Raw genomic sequence first — 23,999 nt, 5'->3', positions numbered from 1 at the left:
CACTCGTGGAATGGGATGCAGGTCCAAGAGCCCATGCTGTGAAAGTGTCGCAGTATCTGCCTTAGTTGATTCCACCTGGACAAGACGCCAATAACTCTCTTGTGTTCTGTAATATGTTGTTGTTGTACGATGAGACGTCTGAGGCCTTATCGAATAGAACGGTTAAAAAAAAGTGCTTATTTCATGGCAATTTTGATACACTGGGAAAAGCTGACTGTGAGCTTTGACATGCTATACAGCAGGGGTGTCGAACTAGTTTTCATCGAGAGCCACATCGCAGCCATGGCTGCCCTCAGAGGGCCGCTTGTAACAGTGAATGTAAGAATATAAAAGTATAATCGCCTCTTTATGTTATTGCCTATGCATATGGTTATTTGATTTTTGTATGTACAAATTGATGGATAACTTGCTTGAAATCGTAAGCCAAGATGACAAGCAGATATTTAAGTATTGTTTTTTTTTTTTTTTTTTTTTACAAACTATCATACGGTATATAATAATTAGGGGTGCTTAAAAAATGTTTTTTTATGACATTCGAATTACGATTTTTTTTGTAATTTTCAAAAATTAATAAAAAATTTAAAAACGTTTTTAGGCCATATCTATGCTTACTTGGTGCACGTATGTGTCATACGTCAGCAACCAAAAGGAGGTTTTGTAACCTGTAAACTGTATTGTTAAGGTGGTGTTATTATTATACCAAATAATACATTGCAAAAATCAGTTTGAATCGAGAATCGTGTTGGATCGAGTATCCATTATGAATCAAATCCTCACCCCAAGAATCGGAATCGAATGACGAGTTGCCCAAAGATTCACACCAACAACAATTGAATATTTGTATATATATCCCAAGGTTTAAAACATGTGAAATTTCATGTATAACATACATTTTTTTTCTGTCAAAATGGAAACAATAAAAACACTTAGTAAGAAAGATGATCAAGTATCCACATTATTCCCAGGCTTTCGCAGGCCACATTAAATGACTTGTCAGGCCGGATGTGACTCACGGGCCTTGAGTTTGAGACTTGTGCTATACAGCAGTGGTCCCCAACCACCTGTACCGGTCCGTGGACCGATTGGTACTGGACCGCACAAGAAATTAAATATATATTTTTTTAAATAAAAAAAAAATGTTTAATTTGTTTTAATTATTAAATCAACATAAAAAACACAATATATACATTATATATCAATATAGATCAATACAGTCTGCAGGGATACAGTCCGTAAGCACACATGATTGTATTTCTTTATGAAAAAAAATAAAAATAAAAATACCCCCCCCCCCCCCCCCCCCCCCTCACCCCTCCCAGGGGACCACTGCTATACAGCATTTCAAAAGATGACAGAACCAAGACAAATTGTTACTACTTCCTGTCTCCTCATGCCATACCATTCTTCTGTAGAGGAAGTGTAGTGTCTATTAATATTACCACATATTATGTTTTGCATATGATGAACGTTTACATTTCTCTTGGAGAAAGTGGACCACCAATTTTAGGTAAATAGGGGTATTTCACTGTGAGCAGGTAATAAAGTTACATTTGACATCACATAGGTTGATTGGCAACATTAACTAGTGTGTGAATGTGAGTGTGAATGTTGTCTGTGTTGGCCCTGCGATGAGGTGGCGACTTGTCCAGGGTGTATCCCGCCTTCCGCCCGAATGCAGCTGAGATAGGCTCCAGGACCCCCCGCGACCCCGAACGGGACAAGCGGTAGAAAATAAATGAATTGATGGATTGACATCACATGTGGACTATGATTAATTTACAGCTTTTATCTCAAGATAAAGGCTATTAATTGGCCCTTGCTATGCGTGGAAAGGGACCATATGTTTTAAGTTAACGCCAACATTTTAAGTTATGACCTAAACTTGAGGTGTAATGACACTTACACACACGCACATGGTCAGGATGTGTGGATCATCCTTAGCACACACACAAAGACATGATAGATAGATAGATAGTACTTTATTGATTCCTTCAGGAGAGTTCCCTCAGGAAGATTAAAATGAGATGGCATCATTGAGGAACATAAAACTGGTGGTTTGGCTTTTCCAAGGCAGTCAAGTCTTTTGACTAGAACTCCTCCAGGTTCTGCAGACCTGTAAATTGTAACAAAGCAACTTTTTGTTCAGCGATATGTCACCTTTGATCCTCAGTGACGTGCGGTGAGGTTGATGGCTGGTGAGGCACTGACTTCATCACAGTCAGATTTACAAACATATGAACCCTAAAGAGTATCTTATTCACCATTTGATTGGCAGCAGTTAACGAGTTATGTTTAAAAGCTCATACCAGCATTCTTCCCTGCTTGGCACTCAGCATCAAGGGTTGGAATTGGGGGTTAAATCACCAAAAATGATTCCCGTGCGCGGCGTCGCTGCTGCCCACTGCTCCCCTCACCTCCCAGGGGGTGAACAAGGGGATGGGTCAAATGCAGAGGACAAATTTCACCACACCTAGTGTGTGTGTGACAATCATTGGTACTTTAACTTAACTTTAACTTTACACATACAAACTGTAGCACACAAAAAAGCACATTTAATAAAAAAACGTTATTATGGTCTTACCTTTACTTATAAATGCGCCGCTGTTGTGCTGGATTAATGAACCCCCTGATGGGAGTGTTATATCAACTAAAGCCCTCACTTCAACTTTCCACGTGCAAGATTGAATCTATTTAAAAAAGTGTAACCGAAGGTTTATAAATGTCGCCTATACTGTATGAAACTACAAAATAACAAACACGGAGGCTCCAGTTTACACGAGGACCACTTTATTTACCTTCTTTCAAAAACTTCCGCTCCACTCCAACGTGTCAAAATTCCGCTCTTAGCGCCTTCAAAATAAGAGCTCAAGGCATATACTGTATAACAGCGCATAACAGGAACTTAACATCACAAAGAGGGAAGCCCATAAAAATAGGTTACAAAAGTTATTTAATAAGAAACCAAAAAGTGCAAAAACAATAATGTTCGTGTTGGAGGAGTTGTGAATTAGGTACACCTGAAGTCTGCAGGCGTACCTAATGTTGTGGCCCTGCAGTCATTCACAACTCCTCCAACATGAACATCATTGTTTTTGCACTTTTTGGCTTCTTATGAAATAACTTTTTTAAATAGATTCAATCTTGCACGTGGAAAGTTTAAGTGTGGGCTTTAGTTGATATAACACTCCCGTCAGGGGTTGCCGTGCATTCTACGGCGTGGGTGCAGGAGGCGAGCCTCAGCCAGTGCGTCTTTTGCAGCCGTGTTATGATCGCTCAGCACAAGAAATACGTTACACACATACAGTTGTTGACAAAATACACTGTACATTATATACCTCAGCTAACTAAACTATGGAAATGTATAATATAGTTCATATAGCAATACGGTCTCACTGCACAGCAGACCAGCAGTTAGCCGAGTCCGTCCATGTTGAGGCACTGAGTGACGTGCCTCGACTGGTTGCTGTTCACCGCACCGTCTCTTCTCAGTATTTGAACGGCAAATGTGAAAATTCAGCAATTTTGAATAAAGATAATCTAAAACGGGTGAAGTTAAATGGAAAATAACTTTATAGTATAATCACTGGATACATTTAACAATTTAATATATATTTTTTTCTTTTTACATTTTTTTTCTTTCTATGATGGCAGGTGAGGCCCCGCCTCACCTGCCTCTAGTGACTGCACGTCACTGTTGATCCTTCACACCACATCACCACGTCGTCCTCAGGTCTGGACAAGGATGACAAGACCAGCACACCTCAGAAGCAGAGAGGTATGAAGAGCCACAGAGGGGAAGGATTTGGTTTGATATTTTTGATTGTTTGATCATTGTCTACAAACCCATTACTAATGCAAACTCGTTACTCTTACAATAAAACTAATACAATGAATAAACAAACTACATTAAGGCAGTGTGGTGAATTATACCGTGTACCATTTTCTTATATAATTGTGAGCTAGCATGTATTTGTATTTGGTCACAGAATCCTTTAGAGCAGTGGTCCCCAACCTTTTTGTAACTGCGGACCGGTCAACGCTTGAAAATTTGTCCCACAGACACGTATTTTTTTATTTTTTTTATGTCATAAAAAAAATACAATCGTGTGCTTTATTTGTTGTGCGGCCCGGTACCAATCAATCTACGGACCGGTACCGGGCCGCGGCCCGGTGGTTTGGGACCACTGCTTTAGAGGATTATTCTACTAAGGAAATATGCCCTTATATAGTTTCAAAAGTGCACATGTTAAGTTAGTTAAAGTACCAATGATTGTCACACACACACTAGGTGTGGTGAAATATGTTCTCTGCATTTGACCCATCCCCTTGATCACCCCCTGGGAGGTGAGGGGAGCAGTGGGCAGCAGCGGTGCCGTGCCCGGGAATAATTTTTGGTGATTTAACCCCCAATTCCAACCCTTGATACTGAGTGCCAAGCAGGGATGTAATGGGTCCCATTTTTATAGTCTTTGGTATGACTCGTCCGGGGTTTGAACTCACAACCTACCGATCTCAGGGCGGACACTCTAACCACTAGGCCACTGAGAAGTGATAATAAAAACATTAGCAGCATCTGGTAGGAAGCCCCCACAGGTAGGAGTAGAGTTGAGTTGAGTTGAGTTTGAGTTTATTTGGAACATGCAAGCATACAACATGATACATCACAATTTCCAGTTTCTCTTTTCAACATGTTCGAAAAGGAGTAGGAAGAAGCAGAGCCTATTTAATCCTACCCCTTTTCACAGTTGCTAAAACTTTTGTTCACTTCCTGTTCTCAATTTATTCACAATATACTCCATAAGTAATCACAATAAAAATAAATAAATAAATAATAATTGGTGAAGTAAGTTATATTTCATATGATGAGATAAGTAAGATTATTTTGAGAGTGAAAGAATGAAAGAATGGATGAATTAAATAAATTCAGAATGTTTATCATGGTTCTTCTTCTTTGTACTTTGTAAACACTTTAAGTTTGAAGAGTTTCTTGAAGTGGATCATATTAGTACATTGTTTGATTGCTTTGCTTAATCCATTCCATAATGTAATTCCACATACTGATATACTGAAGGTCTTAAGTGTTGTACGTGCGTACAAATGTTTTAAATTACATTTCTCTCTAAGATTATATTTCTCCTCTTTTTTTGAGAATAATTGTTGTATATTCTTGGATAGCAGGTTATAGTTTGCTTTGTGTATAATTTTAGCTGTTTGCAAATTCACTATGTCGTGGAATTTCAGTATCTTTGATTCAATAAATAAAGGATTTGTATGTTCTCTATATCCAACATTATGTATTATTCTAACTGATCTTTTTGTAACACCGTTAATGAATGAAGTGTACTTTTGTAATTATTTCCCCATATTTCTACACAGTAACTCAGATATGGTAACACTAGTGAGCAGTAGAGAATATGAAGTGATTTTTTGTCTAGAACATGTTTTGCTTTATTCATTATTGACGTGTTTCTTGCTACTTTATGTTTTATATTTTTTACGTGAGATTTCCAGTTCAATTTATCATCAATCATTATACCTAGAAATTTGGTTTCATTTACTCTTTCAATTTCTATTCCGTCTATTTGTATTTGTGTTTGACTTTCTCTTCTACTGTTACCAAATAGCATTATTTTAGTTTTACTGAGATTCAATGATAGTCTGTTTTTGTCAAACCATGTTTAGAGGATAGGGATCAGAGGTCACCCGACTCAAACTGATCAAAGGAATTTTGTCAGGGAAACATTGATTGGCCGGCTCCAAGGCGAGAGTTACCAAGTGTGTGGGTCTTCGGGAAGGGGTATTTTAGTCACTGTGGTGTGAGAGGACATCAGAAGAGTGATCAGGTCCATACTCTTTCTCCTGGAAGCTGCAGTTCCAGTCGGAGGCTCGCTGAAACAAATAAAGCTTTTTGTTCGACGATTCCTCGTTGGCGTCTTCTTGGCTCATCATCCATCACAGGACCATCAAATATACAACAGCAGAATTAAGAATCTAACAAAACATTCATATAAAGCCATCCAATTATTTGCGACTTTAATAATATCTTCTAAACTTCAACTTGTCACCCTAAAAATATTATTTATATGTAACCTTCACTCTTATTTTTATTCAGATGGTTTAGTCTTTCTGAAGAAATATTGATGATTGTGATATGGTAAAAAACGAGCAGTCTGTTTGTTTGCAGAAACTTTATATATAACTTCATTCATTTACAGTGGTCATTGCGTGTGTCACTCCTGCATCTGTCCATCTTTGTTGATGACGTTTTTGAGAAACGTGACCAATGGCCTCTGCTTGCCGTCTTCCCAGCTCTTCATGAAGCCGCCATAGCGTTTGCTAGCGGGGGGGCTGCTCCAGCGGAAGTGCTTCATCTTGTAGGAACCGTCTTTCTTCTGGACACCATCCAGGACCTGCTCCTCCATCACCTCCTCGGCCACTGGCACCTCCTCCTCTGCTCCTGTCAGCGGGTCGTTGGTTACATCTCGCCTCATCAGAGCAGGAAACACCTCAGAGGACTCTTCCTCCACTCCGTTGGGGGTGTACACTTTGACGGGGCGGCGTTTTCGGCCAACGGGCTTCCCCCAGCGGAAGTGCTCCATGGAATACGAGCGCTTGGCGGGTAAAGAGGAAGAGGAGTCCGGCGGAGAAGGAAGCCGGAGTTGGCCGTTGTTAGTGTCTCTGAGGTCCGCTTGGCACAGCTGTAGACGGGGAGTGATGCAAACACCATTCAGTACATCGATGCTACAGACAGGATGACCGATGTTGAGGTTTACCAATACGCTCGCCGAGTCCGACCCCTGGCAGTCTGATTGGTCCCAACATTGGCTGACGGTTCCTCTGGACCAACCCACCAGAACCACATACACCAACACCCATGCAGGACACATCCTGACAACCACACACAAATGATATTAATCACTCAGTGGAGTGACTGGAGAAAGTTTGGTTTTAGGGTAGGCTACAACCAAAAAAAGAATCTACTTCTCCGCATGCAAACATAGTGTCACAATGCAACACGTTAGAATTTGTGACGTGTTACTACATATATCTGTCGTAATGTATATTTGTGAGTGATGAATGAAAATGAAAATAAAGTAAAATCTGACCTTAGTTGTGTCATTGTTGTTCTCATATGAACGCTGTGCTCTTCCTCTTCTTCCTCTTGGCTCGGCCTGCTTTTATTCTGTCAGCCAAGGACGCACGCAGATGTACACACACACACACACACACACACACACACACACACACACACACACACACACACACACACACACACACGGGCACACACACACAGGCACACACACACACACACGGGCATTCTTGTATGTGTTACCTTCTTGAGACCTCCGAAAAATGCCTACCTCTTTAGGACCACCCTTTCTAGATATATAAAGATTTGTATTTACAACATTAATAATATACACATACTATGCAAATATAAAAAAGTTTTTGGGGATTTTTTGTTTGAAATTGTTTTTTAACCTTCATTAGTTAATTCAAGTTATTATGATATGTCCCTATATACATATTTATTTTATTTTTTAAATAAATTTTGGCCGAAGGGGGCGCATTTCAAAGTCTTACACACTCTTGTCATTACATATGTTGGCCAGAGGGGGAGCACTTTTAAAACCGACACACAGTCAATTTGAAAAATCCCTCCTTTTTGGGACCACCTGAATTTTGATAAGACATTCTCTATTAGATGCAATGGTTTTCTGTATTGGGACCATGATTTATGTCCCAACTTGTTCACCAGTCCTCATATGGAAGGTACTTTTCCTTGTTGATGTCTCAAGAAGAGTAGGAATACATGAAATCAAACACACACACACACACATGCACACGCGCATGCACGCACACGGACATACTCACATACGTCATGAGCAGCCGTTGATGCTGCCAATAAAATTAGTAGTTTGAGTTTTCTGTGAATGGATGAACCATCAATGCAGAACCACATAGGAGAGGATGCTCAATATTAAATACCAATATCAGTGTGAGCAGATTAGCACCAGGCTGACATGTCGTCAGTGGGATTAGAAAGTGTGATAGGAGGTGTACGCTTACATGCAGTGCAGCAGCTTCTTTTGTCTGAAGGCTCAGCCTGACTTTTTAGGATTCTCTATGCTGGTGGTGTGTGGAAGTGGACAACAGAAACCTCTAACACCTGACCTTTGTCTTTGCTTTCAAACAGAAGCTCTACTTACTTGCCATCTTTCCATTGTTGGTAAATGTCTATAACTTTCACCTCACCACCGATCTGGGGTCTCATCTATAAAGTTTGCATATTCTTAAAATAGGGATGAAAAGATGTTACGGTGTTATCCACAAAGTATTTTAGCCATCAAAAACAACCTGATGTGAGAATATGCTTTGTAAACATTCAAACATGTTGACAGCAATTTCATATGTCAGATTTAGGTTGAGATTTTGGTTCGATTGTTAAACATCATTTTCACTTTTTGATTATGATTTCTTTGATTAGTTGGTACATGAAAATTAGAAAAATCAAGTCAACAATGAGCTTGAACACTGGCCAATAAGTCAATATCAATTTCATTTTGTGTCAATCTGACATCAAATTTAGTTTGAGATTTGGTCAAAATGATGAATGACATTTTGCAAATAACATTTCCACATTTGTTCACTGGATTTTACAGCATTTAACACTACTGTTTTTCGGTTAAAAAAAGTAATCAACATCTACTGCAATATTAGCGCAAACGGAAAACACTCTAAAAAGCTGTGTAGTGAAGTGAATTATATTTATATAGCGCTTTTTTCTCTAGAGATTCAAAGCGCTTTACATAGTGAAACCCATTATCTACATCTTTAAGCTACATTCAAATCAGTGTATTAATCTGTGCTGGTTAATACAACCCTCTCAAACACTCTGTTTAACAAGTAACTGTACATACAAACACACATACAGTACATACAGTACATACCAGTGACGTGCCGTGAGGTTCATGGCTGGTGAGGCACTGACTTCATCACAGTCAGATTTACAAACATATGAACCCTAAAGAGTATCTTATTCACCATTTGATTGGCAGCAGTTAACGGGTTATGTTTAAAAGCTCATAACAGCATTATTCCTTGCTTGGCACTCAACATCAAGGCTTGGAATTGGGGGTTAAATCACCAAAAATGATTCCCGGCCGCGGCGCCGCTGCTGCCCACTGCTGCCCTCACCTCCCAGGGGGTGAGCAAGGGGATGGGTCAAATGCAGACGACAAATTTCACCACACCTAGTGTGTGTGTGACAATCATTGGTACTTTAACTTAACCCTAACTTTACACATACAAACTGTAGCACACAAAAAAACACATTTAATTAAAAAAACGTTATTATGGTCTTACCTTTACTCATAAATTAAGTCCATGCGCGGCTCCTTTTGAACAAAAGCATCGATAACTTGTTTATAGAAGTCTTCCTTATCTTTCTTCAGTTTTAAAAGTCTCTCTGTCTCGATGGAGATCTTCCTTTAATTATTACCTCCTGCTTCGATTGAAAGTCCAGTTTAGAAAACTGTTTTATTTTAGATATGTAATCATCCATGTTAAAAGTTCAGGCAAGAGGAAAAAATAAACGATCGCTGCTAACTGTTGCTGCTTATTGTCACTTCTTCTGCAGCCGAGTAGTCGCAAGTATGATGTCTGGGGTCACTAGCGCCCTCTACCACCAGGAGGCGGGATTTCTGCGAGTCTCACCCAGTGCGTCTTCGCAGCCGTTTTATGATTGCTCAGCACAAGAAATACGTTACACACATACAGTTGTTGACAAAATACACTGTACATTATATACCAATGACCGCCACAACCACAACACCAGGGGGAGCTCCACTAACCACGTTAAACCCAGATTCCGATCTAACAAAGGTCTTAACTCATTCTCTTTCTATGCCACATCAATATGGAATGCACTCCCAACAGGTGTAAAAGAAAGAGTATCTCTATCCTCCTTCAAAACCGCAGTAAAAGTACACCTCCAGGCAACTACAACCTTAGACTAACACCCTCCCCGGATCGTTAATAATATAATAATGTAAACAATCAAATGTAGATACTTTTCTTATGCCTTCTGATCTCTCTCTCTCTATGTCCACTACTTGCTGTACATATCCTACCAAGTCAGACCTACACTGTTTCAATGTCCATTTCTCTGTTCTTAATTGTTGATGACTGATGATAACAACCAAACCTCCACACCCCGAATTGTAAATAATGTAAATAATTCAATGTATACACCCTGATCCAGCAAGTGTCTCGATTCCTGTAGAGCCAACACAACAACGAGGAGTTACCTTTTACCTATATCATAATTGATCTCTGCTGGTGTCAGGCAACAGGGGTGCAGCTGTGTTGGAGTCGCGCTGGGAAAGGACGTCTCCCACACCAGAATCTGAAGAGTCGACCTCAACAAAAAAGGTAGAAGCAGTTTCAAGATGAGCCAAAGCAGGAGCACAAGTAAATAGTTGACTGCAGCAAAAGCCATGTTAGCGTCTCAGGTCCATTTAAACGGAAACTTGGTCGATGTTGTCAGGTTTGTCACTGACAGTTCAGTTAGGTTTTGGTTTTTCCTGTCTTTGTTTCCTGTCAGCGCTCTTATTTTGGTTATTACCTGATTATCTCCCTGAGTGCTTTGTCCCCTCAGCTGTGGCTGATTGGCACCTGGCCACACCTGGTGTCAATCAGCCAGCTGCTATTTGAACCTGCCTTCCTCTCCAGTCAGTGCTGGATTATTGTCACTACTACCTGTCATAATACTTGTCGTTGTAGCTCTGTCTACTTTTGTTCACTATGCTCATGCCATTGTCGATGTTGTTCCTACCTGTCGTGTCGATGTCAGTGTAGCTGTATGCGGTAGCGGTAAGTTATATTCTGTAGCTGTTTGTAGCTTACTGTCTTTTTGTTCCTAGTCCCTGTTTGCTGGATCCCTGTTCCCTGTTTCCAGTTTGTCCTCCTAGTTCCTGCCCAGGTAACAAGTGAACGTTATGTGAACGTTAGGAGAACGTAGTGGCATTGTTATGGGAACGTTAGTTTGTAACGTTCAAAGAACGTGAGGTTGTGGAGTTCTTGCTTGGTTAGCAGAACGTTAGCCATGAATGTTTGGCAAGAACGTTTAGGGAACTGTTTAGGAACATGCTATTTACGTCTGTTTTTGTGCTATATTGTCAGGACTAACACTCAAACAGAAAATTCAACAATAATTATTTATTAGTGATAATTATAATACAATAGAAATGGAATGCAGTGGTATTTACGTCTGTTTTTGTGCTATATTGTCAGGACAGTATAGTCCTGACAATATAGCACAAAAACAAGCAGAATTATTGTTGAATTTTCTGTTTGAGTGTTATATAACACTCAAACAGAAAATTCAACAATAATTCTTTATTAGTGATAATTATAATACAATAGAAATGAAATGCAGTGGTATTTACGTCTGTTTTTGTGCTATATTGTCAGGACTATAACACTCAAACAGAAAATTCAACAATAATTATTTATTAGTGATAATTATAATACAATAGAAATAGAATGCAGTGGTATTTACGTCTGTTTTTGTGCTATATTGTCAGGACTGACACTCAAACAGAAAATTCAACAATAATTCTTTATTAGTCATAATTATAATACAATAGAAATGGAATGCTGTGGTCTTGGTCGTGCGCGTCAGTGTACTCCTGCCCCTTCTTGTTGGTTCTCTTCCTGGAAGTAAATAATTATAGATATTCACAAATACAACAAAGACAGCACTGGAATGTAGATGAATTGAATTCAATTAAAACATGGCATAATTTACTCCTTGTTTACCTGCTCAATGCTCACTGGTCTCACTAGCGTTTGCTTGGTTCTTTTCCCTTTCCCTGTTTTCTTCTTCTTCACTTCCTGCAAGTATTTATAATTGCAAATTCAACACAGAACTGGGATCTTCATGAATTGAATTAAAACATTGGCTAATTACTTTATCATTTACCTGGTCACTCATCTCACTGTCCATTTCCTTTGTACACTTCCCTTTGCCCTTCTTCACCGTCGCTTCCTGCAAGTATTAATAGTTGCAAATTCAACACAGAACTGGGATCTTCATGAATTGAATTAAAACATTGGCATAATTACTTTATCATTTACCTGGTCACTCATCTCACTGTCCCTTCCCTTTGTACACTTCCCTTTGCCCTTCTTCGCCGTCGCTTCCTGCAAGTGTTTATAATTGCAAATTCAACACAGAACTGGGATCTTTATGAATTGAATTAAAACATTGGCATAATTACTTTATCATTTACCTGGTCACTCATCTCACTGTCCATTTCCTTTGTACACTTCTCTTTGCCCTTCTTCGCCGTCGCTTCCTCTTAATTCCTCCTCTTCTCCTGCAAGTAGTTATAATTGCAACTTCAAAAGACATGCAGTGGAACTTCAATAAAATGGAATTCAAAATTGGGATATCTTATCATAATTCTCCGTACCTCAAACTTTGAACCTCCCTTTCGAAAAGTGGCCAGTTTCAGGACCTCTCCAAGCTCACAATCTACTTCAGCTGTGGTCGTCTGTTTGTAAACACCCCTGCATGCCTCTGGAATCACCAGCACAATTTAGAATTCCCTTTAGAATAAATACCGTAATAATAACAGCTAGAACGACCTTGTGAGCATACATGCAACATGTTCAAAGATGCAAACCTATTATTAACACTTACTTATTATTATTCTGTAAAAGGGCAAGTCCTCAAACGCCACTTTGCCTGTCTTTCCACGGAGACCAAGCTGCTCCAGGACTTTGTTTGTGGCAATTTTCCTCAGCATTGTCCTCACCGTGTCTGCCAAATTCTGCCCACCAAGAGCAGTAAGAGCTTTCACCTATACAAATAAATAAACAACAATATTGTACTTGATTAGAACATGTTTTTTGATAACTGAGCAAGATAATTTTGCAGTGGGGAATTAAAACTAATTACCAGCTGCTTTCTGAGCAGAAGATCAGTGTCGAGCTGTTCACAGAAGGCCTTAAGCTGCTCAAGAGTCTCGAAAAGCTTCTCAATGAGATCTTGAACATCCACAGCTTCTGGCCCCACAGACTGTGCTGCCAGCCCTCTCAGCATGCGCATAATTTCTCCCTGGTTCTCAACTATTTTTTGAACTTTCATGTTTAACTGGAAAACTGCAAAGACAACAAAAGTCAAAGAGGTAATTCGTATTACTGCCCGTTGTAACAGCCTGTTTAACACCACCTATCAACAGTTAAATAGCCAACTAACGTTCACTTTCAAGGGCATTCCTGCTGCTTCTTGGAGTAGTCTGGTACTGACTCGTACTGGCTGGCGTGGTTTGGTACTGGCTTGAGCTGGATGCATGATTCCTGTCTGGACTGAGCCTGTAAGTGCTGCTTCTCGCTGGGCTGTGAGGTCGGCCTGGATGCCTTGGAGTGGTGTAGTATTGGCTGATACTGGCTGAAGTGGTCTGGTACTCGCTGGAGATTGGAAAGTTCAATGGTGGGAGCACTGGCAGTGGGGGTGCCTGGATGAGGATCTGTGATTTCTCTTTTCTGCACTTCTTTTTTGGCCGAATTTCCTCTTCGTCTAAACCAACGAAGACAATAAAATTTATGCACCACTAAGTAGTGTTTGAGTATTGTAAGTAAACAGTCTTTGAAAAGTGACTAACCGTCGGCATCAAACACATCTTCCTCATCGTTTCTATAACGTTCAGGGGTGATGTGGCTCTGTTTGGTTGACATTTCTTCTTCCTCTGGGCTCGAAAACATTTCAGCTTGTTTTTCATATTGAAGGGCCTTGTCAAAGTCTTCTGCAAAATTTCAAAGTATGCTGATGACTCAAGATGAATTATGTTGTTTAAGATATACATGATATGACTTTGACAATATTCCCTTACAAGTCAATGTTTTCCTGAAAACCCGAATTGGCAGCCTATCCCAGACTTCTTTGTCAGGAATCTCAGCTCTCCGGATTCTGGAGTGGGTAGGATTTGGCTTTGGCCAATAGCAGAAGCTATTCTGAAGATAAAATAATCCAGTCATGATGAATGACATAATAATTAATAATAAGCTACAACATTATGCCTATGCACAGTACTTTTCAGAAAAAGTAATAACCTTTCCATCATCTTTTGTCCATATGGTTGGGACAACAGCGACTGAACGTTCACCAAGGAACTCAACGACCACATACGAAGGAGCCATCTGGAAAACAATCAGATAATACAGGTAAAAGCCAGTAAATTAGAATATTTTGAAAAACTTGATTTATTTCCGTAATTGCATTCAAAAGGTGTAACTTGTACATTATATTTATTCATTGCACACAGACTGATGCATTCAAATGTTTATTTCATTTAATTTTGATGATTTGAAGTGGCAACAAATGAAAATCCAAAATTCCGTGTGTCACAAAATTAGAATATTACTTAAGGCTAATACAAAAAAGGGATTTTTAGAAATGTTGGCCAACTGAAAAGTATGAAAATGAAAAATATGAGCATGTACAATACTCAATACTTGGTTGGAGCTCCTTTTGCCTCAATTACTGCGTTAATGCGGCGTGGCATGGAGTCGATGAGTTTCTGGCACTGCTCAGGTGTTATGAGAGCCCAGGTTGCTCTGATAGTGGCCTTCAACTCTTCTGCGTTTTTGGGTCTGGCATTCTGCATCTTCCTTTTCACAATACCCCACAGATTTTCTATGGGGCTAAGGTCAGGGGAGTTGGCGGGCCAATTTAGAACAGAAATACCATGGTCCGTAAACCAGGCACGGGTAGATTTTGCGCTGTGTGCAGGCGCCAAGTCCTGTTGGAACTTGAAATCTCCATCTCCATAGAGCAGGTCAGCAGCAGGAAGCATGAAGTGCTCTAAAACTTGCTGGTAGACGGCTGCGTTGACCCTGGATCTCAGGAAACAGAGTGGACCGACACCAGCAGATGACATGGCACCCCAAACCATCACTAATGGTGGAAACTTTACACTAGACTTCAGGCAACGTGGATCCTGTGCCTCTCCTGTCTTCCTCCAGACTCTGGGACCTCGATTTCCAAAGGAAATGCAACATTTGCATGGTTGGGTGATGGTTTGGGGTGCCATGTCATCTGCTGGTGTCGGTCCACTCTGTTTCCTGAGATCCAGGGTCAACGCAGCCGTCTACCAGCAAGTTTTAGAGCACTTCATGCTTCCTGCTGCTGACCTGCTCTATGGAGATGGAGATTTCAAGTTCCAACAGGACTTGGCGCCTGCACACAGCGCAAAATCTACCCGTGCCTGGTTTACGGACCATGGTATTTCTGTTCTAAATTGGCCCGCCAACTCCCCTGACCTTAGCCCCATAGAAAATCTGTGGGGTATTGTGAAAAGGAAGATGCAGAATGCCAGACCCAAAAACGCAGAAGAGTTGAAGGCCACTATCAGAGCAACCTGGGCTCTCATAACACCTGAGCAGTGCCAGAAACTCATCGACTCCATGCCACGCCGCATTAACGCAGTAATTGAGGCAAAAGGAGCTCCAACCAAGTATTGAGTATTGTACATGCTCATATTTTTCATTTTCATACTTTTCAGTTGGCCAACATTTCTAAAAATCCCTTTTTTGTATTAGCCTTAAGTAATATTCTAATTTTGTGACACACGGAATTTTGGATTTTCATTTGTTGCCACTTCAAATCATCAAAATTAAATGAAATAAACATTTGAATGCATCAGTCTGTGTGCAATGAATAAATATAATGTACAAGTTACACCTTTTGAATGCAATTACTGAAATAAATCAAGTTTTTCAAAATATTCTAATTTACTGGCTTTTACCTGTATTACCATTTCAATACTGCATCAAAGAGTTATTTATAAATCCTGATACAGTTAGTCAGTTATTCTTAGTCTGCACACACTCTTCTGGTTAGACATGCTCCAAGCAGACCTTTTACTACTTACAACTGGTTATTGATCTGTTCAAAATTCATGCAGTATCCCCATGAATATGCTATGCCCAGTTTCATCTTCGTCCAGTTTGATGGCACTGGTTCTGAGGCGTTCTGCCGAAAGGACTCGCATGCATGTGTACCTCCTATGTCCTCTGTACACTCTAAGGACCCTAGAGTCACAGGGTTCAATGAAGAGAGCTTCAGGACGTTCATAGACTCGGCACAAGTCCCTTTGTTCAGCAGAAGTCACTTCACAACATGTCCCATCTTCCAGTACATAAGCATTATTTGGGGGTTTCGTACACACTTTTGGACTGTCCTTCAGTTCAAGTTCTGTCTTCTTGCTTCTTTCACTAAACCGTTTGACAACTTGTGCCAAGGGCCTTTTTCCTGATCTCACAAGTTTCTTCATCTTGTGCATGAAGTTCTCGAAAGGGAAAGCTGCACATGCATCCAATGATCCATGCTCCCTCACTTCATCAGCTAAGTGAAGTGAAGAGTGCACATTGTATACTAGAAACTCAACACCATACAGATTGCGAGCTTGTGTAACAAAGTGGACAAGAAGTTGGTGAGCATAATCTATCATGTGAATTTCAGCAAGTTTGGGTGCCACAAGTATTGACACAGCAACACTCAGTGTCATGAAATTATCATAAAGATCTGGTCTAAGAATTCCACGAAGGACCACTTTTCCTGTGTACAACAGGAACTGTCTATACTCAGTGGCTTTCCATCTGTCAATTTCTTTTAGTGACCGTGGTTTCCTGGCGAATGTAGATGGGAATGTGGTTCTCATTCCTTCCAGCCTATCACTAATTTGTTGAATTTGATCTGCTGAATGTTTAACCTCTCTTTTACCTCTAATCCAGACAAGGAGAAGCCTCTTCATGGTACCTAAGCACACCTGGTGCATGTAATCTACTGGGAAGGTTTTCACCATATCAATAGGTAACTGGCAGAAGGGGGATGGATCACCATCATGGTGGTGTTCTGCATAAGTCTGACTGCGAAATGAGGCATCTGTCCGTGGAACCAGGTTCTCGATTTCTTGGTAGGTAATCCTCCCAAAATATTTGCCTCGCTGACAACATTTGTCACAGCCAGAGTAGCCTGCAAACAGTTTCGTTTTTTTTTACCATGGCCCTCGCAGGAGCATCACACACTATGCATCTCAGAGTGAATTGGAATGTTTCATCGCCATCATGTAGGCCATGCTGCAAAACCGTCTTCATATCAAGAATGGTATCCATCAGAAAGTCCAAGTCAATGGGCTTTGAAGTTCCGCACGTCAACGCCACTGGAAAGACGACAGTGGGCTTCATGTTAACAATAGCACAGAGTACTGGCCATAGTGTCACATTGGAACTTCTGAAGAGTGGCAGGCCGTCTATGTTCAACGATATTTCGAGTGCATTGACTTGAGTCCTCTTGTGCAGCGGGTACATCTTGAAATGTTTTAGTAGTTCACTGCCCAGTCCTAAGTAGTAATATTCCATTCCAGATTTAACCTGTGTGTCCACCTCTCTAGCTGTGTTCAGTATGGTGCGTGCAGTGCTGAGTAAATCAGGGTGGCCCGATTTCTTGAGTAGCTTCAAAAGGCTGTCCAATGCATTATGTTTGACATGATATTCGGTTGCCCACAACCTCAAATTATCTTCAAAGCAGTCACTATCACTCTCATTTTCTGAATCAGATGACAAGGTGACATGATGGTCGATTAGTCTCCAATCAGCACCATTTTCATCAGGCTCATCACTATCAGGGCCACTGTAGGTGGCATTGTCAGCACCGGCGGCAGTGCAGGAAGCAGTCTCCGCAGCATCCATGTACTGAAGGGTTGTCACTGTTTCTGGAGTTGTAAAGATTGTCGTGTCATTCTCTTGCTCGCTATCATCACTCTCTAATTCTAAAGTTGACTGTCGGCATTGCTTCTTCAAATGCCTAGTTGTGGCAGCCCATCTACGCTTATAAGCCCTCTGTTGAAACTTCTTCATTGTGTTGTTTATTCTATAAAAAAAAACAAACAAGGAAAATGGGTTGCCCTATTATCGCCCACATTTTTACTATATTTTGCTAAAAACATCAAAATTAATTGTATTTTTATTTGTATTTTTTTTGTGACTCCTTATTACATCCAGCCATAGAATTATACATTAAAATAAACATATTTGAAATAATTGATTTTAAATTATCATAATAATTCATTTAAAATGACCATATTTAATTATTAAAATAATAGCTTGTTTATCAACAACTTTAGCATTTTATTCATTACATTTTGAAACTCTCAGAAGCCAAGTTATGTTATATTCCTTAATATTTATTTATGCAAGTTTGAAGTATCAATTATCTAAACACAGTTTTGTTTGCATATTTTCAGGATGTAGATATATATATATATATATATATATATATATATATATATATATATATATATATATATATATAAAATATGTATGAAATACTTGACTTGGTGAATTCTAGCTGTCAATATACTCCTCCCCTCTTAACCACGCCCCCAACCACGCCCCGCCCCACCCCCGACCACGCCCCCACCCCCCACCTCCCGAAATCGGAGGTCTCAAGGTTGGCAATGCTCAATAGCTTCAGTTTCTTCTTCAATTTCGTTTTCGCTACCTGCCTCCACACTACAACCATCAGTTTCAATACATTCGTAATCTGTTGAATCACTTAAGCCCCTGAAATCCGAGTCTGAATCCGAGCTAATGTCGCTATATCTTACTGTTCTATCCGCCATGTTTGTTTGTATTGTGACGTCACAGGAAAATGGACGGGTGTATATAACATTTTTTTAGGGATATTGCGTAATGGGTAAAATTTTGAAAAAAACTTCGAAAAATAAAATAAGCCACTGGGAACTGATTTTTAATGGTTTTAACCCTTCTGAAATTGTGATAATGTTTAACGGAACGTTCAGGCAACATTCGTGACATTCGTGCCATATGGACCTCAAAATATGACACTGACGGGGCAAATTATTGTTTAACTAGGCTACAGGTAGATCCACCCTTCTTCAGAAGTCATTCGTTGGTATTTGGAAACCATATAACAGCCAATATGCACGAGAAATGCATGCTAGTTTATATGGTGCCGCGCGGCAGTTGAGCATGGCGCGCATTTGACACAACGCCAAAACCGTAACATGGTCTGAAATTAATCATGTAGGGTAGAAATTGTTACACAAAAACATGCTTCATATTTCACTCTTTCTATCTACTTACACGTGATCAATGGATGGCGCACCGTATTGCCTGATTATCGGGATTCTGGAATTTGCAGCGTTGTCGAGCTTCGTCCTTCTTTGTCTCACGGAAGCTTCTACGCGCATGCGCGTCAGATTGTTCGAAAAACACAACACGTTCGCAGAACGTTAGGGAAACGTTACTACATAATGTATATAAAGTAAATTTGCGAAAAAAAACACTTCGAAAAGCCTAACGGTCGCTGTTTCCATTGCAGGCAAATATTTTGTGTGTCAGATAGGTTTTGATATGTTCTGAGAATGTTCTTAGAATGTTCTCATCTTGCATAACCAAACGAGAACCATACAGTAACGTTACGCTAACGTTAGGTGTTACCTGGGTGGTTTGTGTTTTTTTTCTTTATTTCATGGACATTAAATTATGTTTTCCCGCTCAATGCCTGCCGCCATCTCTGCATCTTGGGGTTTGTCACCAACAAATTGTGACATAATAATCCAGCCAAATTCGAACCTCGCAGAGATGTCCATGGCGGAGAGGCTTAACAAAGCTTTGGAATTAATGGCTAATTTGAAGAGAAGTTCGGCCGCTTTTCAAGCCCTCTCCCACCCACCCCTGTCGTCTGTGGGCCTTCCTGGGGACGTCTGGGATCCGTCCCTTGGGGGGGGGGGGGGGGGGGGGGGCTATGAGTAGCTGTGCAGCTGGGGAGGCACAGCTACTTCTCGCCCCAGTGGGTCTGCAACAGACGGCGCCATCATCTCCGAGGGGTCTGCAACAGACGGCGCCATCTCCGAGGGGTCTGCAACAGACGGCGCCATCTCTGAGGGGTCTGCAACAGACGCCACCATCATTTCCGGTGGGTCTGCAACCTACGGCGCCATCATGCACTCCGGTGGGCCAGCAGAGGGCACCACCACCAAGCACTCCGGTGGGCCGGCAGACGCCACCATGCACTCCGGTGGGCCGGCAGACGCCACCATGCACTCCGGTGGGCCGGCAGACGCCACCATGCACTCCAGTGGGGCGGCAGACGCCACCATGCACTCCGGTGGGCCGGCAGACGCCACCATGCACTCCGGTGGGCCGGCAGACGCCACCATGCACTCCGGTGGGCCGGTAGACGCCACCATGCACTCCGGTGGGCCTACAACCTACGGCACCACCATGCACTCCGGTGGGTCTACAACCTACGGCACCACCATGCACTCCGGTGGGTCTACAACCTACGGCACCACCATGCACTCCGGTGGGTCTGCAACCTACGGCACCACCATGCACTCCGGTGGGTCTACAACCTACGGCACCACCATCCTCTGCGGTAGGCCAGCAGAGGGCGCCACCACCATCCTCTCCGGTGGGCCAGCAGAGGGCGCCACCACCATCCTCTCCGGTGGGCCAGCAGAGGGCGCCACCACCATCCTCTCCGGTGGGCCAGCAGAGGGCGCCACCACCATCCTCTCCGGTGGGCCAGCAGAGGGCGCCACCATCGTCTCCGGTGGGCCAGCAGAGGGCGCCACCATCGTCTGCGGTGGGTCCTCCCACGCCGCCGGTCGAGCCGCCTCGCCAATTGCGGCGGCGTTCAACTCGCCGTCGCCACCTAACTCTTCCCCGCTGGTTGCGGGGACACTTGGCCTGGTGGCCCACCTCCTTGTCCTCCCTCCACCTTCCCGTGACTTTGGACTGTTTTTTTTGGGGGGGGTGGGGTTGTCTAAAAACGTCTGGTATCCGTTATGGGAAAGGGGGCTACTGTCAGGTTTGTCACTGACAGTTCAGTTAGGTTTTGGTTTATCCTGTCTTTGTTTCCTGTCAGCGCTCTTATTTTGGTTATTTCCCGATTATCTCCCTGAGTGCTTTGTCCCCTCAGCTGTGGCTGATTGGCACCTGGCCACACCTGGTGTCAATCAGCCAGCTGCTATTTGAACCTGCCTTCCTCTCCAGTCAGTGCTGGATACTTGTCGTTGTAGCTCTGTCTACTTTTGTTCACTCTGTTCATGTCATAGTTCCTTCGTGTCACAGTAAGTGTTTTTGTTTCTTGTCGACAGTTAGCCTTTGTGCTATTTTAGTTCATAGCCAAGTTTGTTCTCCGCCTTGTGCGCGCCTTTTGTTTGTACCCTTTTGTTTGTTTTTTTGCTATAGTGTTAAATTAAATCATGTTTCCTGGACAAAGCCTGCCATCTCTGCATCTTGTGGTTCGTCACCAACATACTCTGACAGATGTGAGCTTAGTTAGAGGTAGTGCGACCCGACTATAATCAAAATTAGAAAAGCTAGGAAATTGCTGCAAAAGCTTCCTAGATGTAGGAGTTGGCCAGTCGACCACGGCCTGAATCGGGTCTAAGCTGTCCTTGCTCCACTGGGCCTGAGCTCATCTAAGATGGACCGATGCAAAGTGGAAAAGTGTTCTGTGTTCTGACGAGTCCACATTTCAAATTGTTTTTGGAAACTGTGGACGTCGTGTCCTCCGGAACAAAGAGGATAAGAACCATCCGGATTGTTATAGGCACAAAGTTGAAAAGCCAGCATCTGTGATGGTATGGGGGTGTATTAGTGCCCAAGGCATGGGTAACTTACACATCTGTAAGATGGAATGCTGAAAGGTACATACAGGTTTTGGAGCAACATATGTTGCCATCCAAGCAACGTTATCATCGACGCCCCTGCTTATTTCAGCAAGACAATGCCAAGTCACGTGTTACAACGGCGTGGCTTCATAATAAAAGAGTGTGGGTACTAGACTGGCCTGCCTGTAGTCCAGACCTGTCTCCCATTGAAAATGTGTGGCCCATTATGAAGCTTAAAATATGACAACGGAGACCCCGGACTGTTGAACAACTTAAGCTGTACATCAAGCAAGAATGGGAAAGAATTCCACCTGAAAATCTTCAAAAATGGGTCTCCTCAGTTCCTAAATGTTTACTGAGTGTTGTTAAAAGGAAAGGCCATGTAACACAGTGGTAAAAATGCCCCTGTGCCAACTTTTTTGCAATGTGTTGCTGCCATTAAATTCTAAGTTAATGATTATTTGCCCGAATGCAGCTGAGATAGACTACAGCACCCCCCGTGACTCCAAAAAGGGATAATCGATAGAAAATGGATGGATGGATGATTATTTGCAAAAAAATGTTTCGTTTCTCTGTTCGAACATTAAATATCTTGTCTTTGCAGTGTATTCAATTGAATATAAGTTTAAAAGGATTTGCAAATCATTGTATTCTGTTTTTATTTACTATTTACACAACGTGCCAACTTCACTGGTTTTGGGTTTTGTATACTGTATATAAACAATGCTTAAAGGCAGTCTAAATCCTAAAAGCAGCCACCACAGTTGAAATACTTGACAAAAATTTTACACCATTTTTTTCGTTGTTTTTGTTTTCATTGTTCGTCCAAAGCAAATGAGGATGTTTTTGCTCATTCTGTGTATTGCACCATTGACAGCCTACTGTTCACTAAATACAGCAAGAATGTACACAACGGAGTGCATCAAATACAACCACAACATTATATTTATGAACTGGAGTTTGTTTAAAACAATATTTTGACATTTATTATAGTTTATTTTGTCAGGAAAGCCGCAACGCATGCTTCCTTTGTCGCGAACACGGTGCCTGTTGTTTAGTTGGTTAGGGATTTATTAGGGGTTTATTTTCATCCTAACAAATCCGCCTCTCGAAAACGTCTTGTTTCCAGGGGCAGCCAAAAAGTGGCTTGAAAATATATCTTAAAAATGCCCCTGTGCCAACTTTTTTGCAATGTGTTGCTGCCATTACATTTTAAGTTAATGATTATTAGTTTCTCAGTTTGAACATTAAATATCTTGTCTTTGCAGTCTATTCAATTGAATATAAGTTGAAAAGGATTTGCAAATCATTATATTCTGTTTTTATTTACGAATTACACAATGTGCTAACTTCACTGGTTTTGTACTTAGAGCTGGCAGAACTAGACCAGTAGCAGGCATGTGGCTTGACAGCAAGGTACCAACAGAGAAAGATCCAACAGCACTAGGTGGACTCAATCAGCTTAAGAAGCCTGGTGGTGATTGCTTACAGGTGCGCTCAGCTCCTCTTGCCCTCCTCTGGCGCCATGGCAACTGAGGAGAGACAGGAAAAAAACAAAAAGGAGGGCAAGCACAAAAACAAGGAAAAGCAGGGGTTCAATGACAAAAATGCACGACAATCAAATGTTGTATTGTACTATATTGTATGTGCTCTTCAACACCATCGTGACAAAAAATACACTTAAAAGGAGGAGTGTATTATCAATTACATTAGAATGGTGGTGATCATGACTTACTTATCTTTCTTCAATAAAAGCTCAAAGTATCTCAGTTAAAACTGTGAGAGTCCAAATACTTAAATAAAAAAAACATTTCTGGTTTGACTTTGTGTTTCTATAGAACACGCGTCCATGTCTGGAGGACTGCTTGTGTGTCTCTAATGGAAGACGTGGCGCCATTAGCTGCTCTGCTGGCCTTGAACCTCCCGGACAAACACATGTTTGTAGGGAACAGGTAATGGCCAACTCGAAGAAGACATTTTAATGACTTGTGGTCAGACGTTTTTGTGGAAATGAGTCAACCATGTTGTCAGTGATATTAACCTGACATTCAAGCTAACCTTAAAAAGGACCTATTATGATTGTTTCCCTAATTTTTAAATCACTTCATTTTGGTCTACATAACATGTAATGATTGTTCTTTGGTCAACATTTTGCATAGGTTTTTGTGTTAAGATATATTTTCAAGCCACTTTTTGGCTGGCCCTGGAAATAAGACGTTTTGAGAGGCGGATTTGTTAGGATGAAAATGAACCCCTCTTAAGAGAGTAGGCCAACTAAAAAAC

The 23,999-nt window shown here is 41.4% G+C and overlaps 1 protein-coding gene across 2 annotated transcripts; it reads right to left on the bottom strand.

The window, feature by feature from the left end:
- Positions 1–6,173: 6,173 nt before the first annotated feature.
- LOC133613334 (pro-opiomelanocortin-like) lies at positions 6,174–7,209 on the bottom strand. Of its 2 annotated transcripts, XM_061970821.2 has the most exons (3): positions 7,107–7,209; positions 6,774–6,888; positions 6,174–6,698 (listed from the first exon to the last, which is right to left on the bottom strand). In XM_061970821.2, exons 1-3 carry the CDS (start codon positions 7,130–7,132, stop codon positions 6,231–6,233), a joined length of 609 nt encoding a protein of 202 aa, XP_061826805.2. In that variant the 5' UTR covers positions 7,133–7,209; the 3' UTR covers positions 6,174–6,230. The 2 variants fall into 2 exon arrangements, with proteins under 2 accessions (XP_061826805.2, XP_061826797.2); XM_061970813.2 differs by having other exon boundaries at positions 6,174–6,888.
- Positions 7,210–23,999: the final 16,790 nt, after the last annotated feature.

The sequence above is a fragment of the Nerophis lumbriciformis genome, linkage group LG01 (genome assembly GCF_033978685.3).
Source record: "Nerophis lumbriciformis linkage group LG01, RoL_Nlum_v2.1, whole genome shotgun sequence".
Classification (NCBI taxonomy): Eukaryota; Metazoa; Chordata; class Actinopteri; order Syngnathiformes; family Syngnathidae; genus Nerophis; species Nerophis lumbriciformis.
Note: the sequence above shows the minus strand (reverse complement) of the source record. Positions and strands in the feature narration are given on the sequence as shown.